The 6,711-nt window shown below is 41.9% G+C and overlaps 1 protein-coding gene across 4 annotated transcripts in view; it reads right to left on the bottom strand.

Annotated features, from left to right (window-relative positions):
* Positions 1-6,711, bottom strand: part of GLB1 (galactosidase beta 1) — a 103,589-nt gene that overhangs the window by 62,801 nt on the left and 34,077 nt on the right. For all 4 annotated transcript variants that reach the window (XR_005648804.1, XR_005648805.1, XR_005648806.1 and 1 more), the window contains exons 8-10: positions 6,116-6,237; positions 5,989-6,029; positions 1,562-1,674 (exon numbers count right to left, since the gene is read on the bottom strand). Coding sequence is in view for 1 of the 4 variants with exons in the window: in XM_039843443.1 (XP_039699377.1) it covers positions 1,562-1,674; positions 5,989-6,029; positions 6,116-6,237 (276 nt within the window). In the remaining 3 variants the exon portion in view is untranslated. The remainder of the gene's footprint in view (positions 1-1,561; positions 1,675-5,988; positions 6,030-6,115; positions 6,238-6,711) is intronic.

Genomic DNA, 6,711 nt, shown 5'->3' with positions numbered 1-6,711 from the left:
TGCAGGTAAGCTATAATAGTACCAGACAAAAAAGACTTTAAGGCAAAAAAACGTTATTAGAGATAGGGTATTAACACATAATGATACTAAAGGATTTAATTCTCAGTGTGCACATCTAATAACATGACCTTAAAAAGTGACAGAACTATAAGGAGAAATACATACATACAACTCTCTAAACAAACAATACGATAAACTAGCAAAAAAATTAGGAAGGATATCAAAGATATCAACAGCACTATTAATAAGCTTAATCTAATAAACATGTATACAGATTATATTCAACAATACAACAATAACAAAACCTATAGTCTTTTCAAGAACACATGGAATATTTGTTCACATTGGTATATGCCAGGCTCTAGGTTCAAAGAATTTCAAGGGATTGGTATCATACAGACTACACTCTCTAACTAGAATGCAAATATGTTAGAAACCAATAAACTAGAAAAATATGTATGTTTAATAATTTCTGAACATGTCAAGGGTCAAAGAGAAATCAAAATAGGCATGTTTCAGAGCAAACAGTAAGAATATACTACATATCAAAACTTATGAGACGGAGCTAAAGCAATACTTGAAGAAACTGTATAAATTTGAATATTTATATTAGAAAAGAGGAAAGGCTACATTAAAAAGCTAAGCTTCAAATAAAGGAAGGACACAGTAAAAACAGGAATAGAGAGATTTGAAACAGAACAGACAAAGAAGAATGAGCTTGAGAATCATCACTCTGCAGCGACTAAAGCCATAATAAAAAAAAGCACGAGCAACATTTTAACTATACACTTGAAAATTTAGATGGAATAGACAAATTCTTAAATAAGTAAAGATCGTATTTTTCAGTATGTTTAACATATTTCACAATATAGATTTTAACTCTCAGGCTTAAATTGAGACTACAGCATATTTAAAACAACAGAAAAAAGTCCATACCATTTATAGGCAGAAAAACCTTTGTTTTTTAACTTCAAAACTCTGGTGACTGAGCAGAAAAACTGTGGGTTTTTTTTAACCCACAGCAGAGACAGGAAACCCCACCTGGGTCCTTTAGATGCCTCAAAAGGTCACAACGTTAGCAGGACTAAGCAGTTCAGGTGGTAGGCCAGAAGGAAACAGCAAGCACTGTCCCAATTAGAAAAATGAAGCATCACAGACAACTCACATGCTTCCAATGCCCACAGATGTTCTCTCCTATATACTTCAGCTACTTATGTGGACTCACATTTTCTGACCTTTCGTATAAATAATAGTAATAGCTACCGCTTAGTGAACAACATATGTATCAGGACTATACTGGATGCCTTACATAGGTAGGTACTTTTTAGTTCTTACAACACGACCAGGTGCAAATGAATAGACGAATGGAGTAACTTATTCACAGGCTCACTCTTAAATCAGATGGGGGCCAACACTCAAAGCCAAGTCCATCTAATGCTTCAATTCACCTGTCATTTTAAACACAGAGGCTCCAGGAAGCCTAGGAAGTCTACAGAGTATAGCGAGTTCAAGGCAGCCTCTGTCCAAGACCAGCCCACTGCAGCCTGTACAAAGCACTCACCTTCTGAATAACATCTCGCACAGCGAAATACTTCTTGGTGAGGTCCCCTGCCTCACTCAGTGGGGCGTCATAGTCGTAGCTGGTAGGCTGTGCTTGGTAGGGTATATTGGCCCCTAGAAGACAAAAAACATGCCACTGGTTACTACCGAAGGCCCTTGCCTGGGACCAGTTCTTTGGGATTCCTGGGCTCAGCATTGTGGTGGGAGAAAATTAAGGATATATCTGAACCAACTATTAAGTGACACAGAGGTGGCCCTCAGGATGCAAGGTTTAGAGAAACGAGTTTCTTCTTGCAGGAGGCCCTGGCCAAGCACCTTAGAGTCTAGAAAGCACTTTGCCACCCACTCTCAGTGGACACTCACAGCTGTGACACCAGCAGACATCACTGCCACTGGACAAACGGGGAATCTAAAACCAGCTCAGCTCCTCACAACCAGTCACTCAGGGCTTATGCCATGACCCACGTCTCCGTTAACCCGAGTCTGTGATCCTCTTCATGACCTCCAACTGTGCGGCTGAGAAAAGGTCAGTGGTGGAGACAAAGGTGACAGCAGAAAATAACTGAGGGTAACCAGACCAAACGAAGTGGGAGATGACTACGCGGCACATTAACTTACAGTGATTCAAATGCAACTGTAAAGCCTCTGTAATGCCTGCAGGGGGTGCTGTGGTGTGCCTCTCCTATCCCTCTTCAGAGCCAACGCACTCACTGGTTACCCCAGCTGCCTGGAGTGTTGGCTGCTGATGGTTCTCCGATGTGTCCCTCTCTGGTCACTGGCCTGTGCTGGGAACAGTTACAGCACTCCCAGGATAGCCTATATCCAACGACTGACCATCGTGAGGATATAAAAGCCCAGTCCCCTTGCCTCAAAGGGCCATCCCAGCTCCAGAGCTCCCTCTAGAATCAGCTGAGCTACTTCTGAAATGCATCACAGCCTAGCATCTCCCTCTGCTCAATCCTGCCTCCCACACTCTCTCCACACCTGTTTGTGTGCTCTTGAGAGCCCAACCCAATAAACTTTCTGCTGGGCGACCTCAGAGTCTGTTTCCCAGGGAATGTGACCTTCAATAGAGACCAATAAATAATACCCATACTGTGTATACGAAAAGACTAGGGACAGAGTCTAGAACAGAGGCCCGCAACCTTGTCACAGATGATAGTCACAGGTAGGAGACTCTTTGCAATACTGGGTAGTAACCCTATGGCAGTACTTAGAAAATTTATTCATGCACGAGTCACATGGACAACTTGTTAAAAGATTTCTAAGCCCTGCCTGAGACTCTTATTCAGCAGGTCTTGAGACTAAACCCTGCCTGAGACTCTGATTCAGCAAAGACCTGAGACTCTCCATTCCTAACAGGCTCCCAGGTGACAGTGATGCTGTTTGCAAACCTTCAAGGCTCTGTGCCACCTCTTTCTCTTCTACTGCAGAGAGCATTTTGCAGTGCAAGTGTATGAGAATAAAGTCATTTGAGAATTAATCTTATGTTCAACCTAATTTTTAATTAAATGAGGCACAAAATCCAAGAGTTCACCTATGACTTGGTAACAAATTCCTTCAAATGGTCCTGCAGCTCGCAAATGATGGAGCCACCTTGGGTGATCCTACTGGTGGTGAAGTTGACAGATGAGCCAGGCTAAAGATCAAGTCATCCATGTAAAGACTCTTTCATTAGTTCTCTGCACAGAATCTACATTTTGAAACACCTAAACCATTCAACCAATTGAATTGATCCAGTCATATATTACTTTCCTCCCTTTTTTTATTAGCCAGAGAGAGCTGCCTGCCAATAGGTCCACCCACCTCTGGGGATACACATGATAAAACACATCCTCTGCTATGAGATACAAAGAAAAAGAAAACCACATCCCTTTTTGCAAGGAGCTCACCTTCTCCTTTGCAATCCCTTCTCTAGTTCTAAAGTGGCAGTGACTGTGCCGCCCCGAGTTTCTTATTTATATCTGTCTCTCCACACTAGACCATGTGCACCTTAAAAGTAGGTGTGGCCTCATTGACCTGAGCCTCGCGCCAGAGCCAGGACGGAAAATGAGCTCTACACGTGGTTTGCCGAGTGGAGCTAAACAACTGTAACATCTGGAAGCAAACTATACAGGTCAAGGGAACGCAGGCGGGGAAGTTGGCCAGTGGATTAAAGGATGGATTGGCAAACTTAATCTTTGCTCTATTAGCAAAGATTTTCTACTAGCATAATCTTTTTCCGGATGTTTTCAGATCACCGTAGTGTCATAGAAACACAGTGCTAACTCGAGCCTCTTCTCACCACATCAGGGAGCGAAGTAGGAAGGCAAAAATACGGCAAGACTTACCAGTCCGCAGCTCTCTGCATTGTGTGAAAGGTATAGGAGAGCCTGGAGCCCATAGGAGGCTCTCACACAGATGGGGACACACATGGGTACAGAGTGTGGTACATATACTTACACAAGCACGTGCACCTTCCTTGGGTAGGATGGGCAATGAGCTCATGATGTTTTTCGCTCACAGCTCTCCTCTGGAAAGCTGGCCTGAACAACAGACGTTAAGAAGCACAAACTGGCCCTCCCTTAGTTCCCCAGAGACTAGGCCGTGCACATGGCAAGTCGGAGAGGCCTGGTGTTTTGATTTGGGAGCTGGCACAGGGGACTTGGGCTGCAAGGGGTTATCCAAAGGGCAGTGACCAGTTTTCTAAGACCCGAGTTTGAGTCTAGGCTCCACCCCCTGCCAGCTGAATGGGAAACACGTGGACTTCTTTTGTATCCTGCTTTTCTTACCTGTAAAGTGGGTCAATAATCATAGCCCACATGAGATAGCTATGAGGACTAAATGAGACCACAGAGGTGGAAAAGAGACTTTTATTAATTATGGCAGGGTCAAGAGCAAGGGAGAGGATTAAAGAAAATGTCCATTTTCTCAGTGGTAGTTTTTACATTATCTAAATTTTTAAAAAGAAGACTATTGTTTTAAGTAGAACAGTAAGATATTTAAAAACGGTATTATGAACAGTAAAGTTCCAAAAAATATGAGTCTTCATTCCTGGACTGGATGATTGGTCCGAATTCCATGAATGGAAGCTTAGGTGGAATTCTTAGCTATTGAATACAAATGGCATCCCAAAGTCTAAACTGTTTCTAATGAGAAGACAGACACACAGAGATGATCTAAAACTTCAACTACCAACCTTGTATATTATTATCTTTGAAACAGAGACATTTGAGTTTTACAATATTTCCATTTCTTGGTTGTAATAATAGTAATAATATTAATCACACATGTAAGCAAAGCCTTCTCCTAGCCTACCCCGCCCTGCACAAAAGATAGCAGTTTAAGGGAGAAACTTTATTAAAAGCAGATAGTATACAATTACACATCCTAGCAAAACTCAACAGTAGGGCATCCTCATGATTCAGAGAGAAAAATACAGATGTGAAGAGTGGTGGGGAACGAGGCTGAGAGAAAGGCCAATATAGTATAGGTTGTCTTTAGAAAAATCAATGGCAATGAAGAGAATTTTGTCATGTTTCCTACCAAAAAAAAAAAAGACCATATAGAAATGTAAAATCGTGCAGCCACTTTGTTAAATACTATGGCAGTTCCTCAAACTCTCAACATAGACTTACAATGTGACCCAGAACGTACACACCCCCAAAAAACTGAAATGGATTCAAACAAAGACTTATACATCCACGTTCACATTAGCAAAAAGTGGAAACAACCCAAATATCCATCAGCCAATGAGTAGATAAACATGTTGTACATCTATACAATGGAATATTACTTCAGCAATAAAAAGGAATGAAGTACTGATACGTGCTACACCATGGATGCTCCTCGAAACGACTACGCTAAATGAAAGAAGTCGAACACGAAAGACCATGTGTTGTATGGTTCTATTTATACGAAATGTCCAGAGCACGCAAACCCATAGAGCGAACAAACTAGTGTCGGAGGAGGGAGAGCGGGCAGTTTCTTGGGTGTGGGGTTTCTTTCTGAAGAGATAAAAGGTTCTGGACTCGACGGCAGTGATGGGTGCACAGCTCTGTGGTGTACTAAATACCACCGAACTGTACACTTCAAAATCGTGAATTTTATGGTATGTGAATTACATTTCAACAAAACAATTTAAAAAAAAAAAAGACCACTGCAGAACATATGCACAGGTGAGCTATAGCCAAAGGCTGTGACTGAAGCCTGCCTAGTCAGCCTGGTTTAAAATGATAAGGTTTCTAAATACACAATTTATGTTCCTTAAAAAGTTTTTTAAAAGAAAAACGATTTCTTAAAATATATAGCCAAAACTCATATGTTACAAAATTTAGAAGACAAACAAAAATAGAAAATAAAAATTATCTGTAGGCACACCCCCCCGAAATCAAGCACCAGAAACATTCTAGCATAAGCTTCTACCAACGGATGTTAAATTGCTCTTACCATTCCAATAGGCAAAATTGGTCCCACCTATAAACATGTACCTACGAGGAAACAGGAGAACAGACAGTACTTCATTGTCAGCCCACAGCTGTGGAGGGTGCCCTCCCCTCCTGAAATTAATACTCACAAGTTCACATTTGCCCCGTGGGCAAGTATATCATGGAGGGAGGACACTACCGCTTCAGTCGTGACTGTCGAGTGAGGTTGGCCCCAATGGTCTAACCAGCCAGTATAGAATTCGGAATTGATCTAAAAAGAGAAAGGGATGTAGAACTTAGGATAGAGTTATGGCATTCAAATACTGGGGCTTCCCTGTAACTAATGCCCTAGGTTCTCCTCCAAGGGACAGGTGGAAAGGGGAGTTGACATACACAGCTTAACCCAGAGCAGGGAGACCAATGGATACTTCTGATAACAGCATCGCCCGAACTCAGGTCTCAGGCACCTGGTACTCCTGAATAGCTGTACCTGTATCAAAATTTTGTTAACCAATCCCCAGTTTATATACAGTAGGAGAATTTGTTGGAGCAAAAGAACGGGATGGAGAAATACCGTTATGATATAATCAGCTCCAAATTGATCCTTTAAGTGAACCCAGATTCTCAGATCTCAGGTTGACTTAAAATGAGGTCAACTTGTCCAAGTATTCTGCAAAGCAGGCCCCAACCATTTCATGTTTCTCTTGGGCATTACTGTCCCAAGCCCTTGGTCTAGAGAACAAAA

This window comes from Pteropus medius, unplaced genomic scaffold (assembly GCF_902729225.1).
Source record: "Pteropus medius unplaced genomic scaffold, Ma_sr-lr_union100, whole genome shotgun sequence".
In the NCBI taxonomy this organism is placed as follows: Eukaryota; Metazoa; Chordata; class Mammalia; order Chiroptera; family Pteropodidae; genus Pteropus; species Pteropus medius.
The sequence above is the reverse complement of the archived record's forward strand: the minus strand, read 5'-3'. Positions and strand labels throughout refer to the sequence as shown.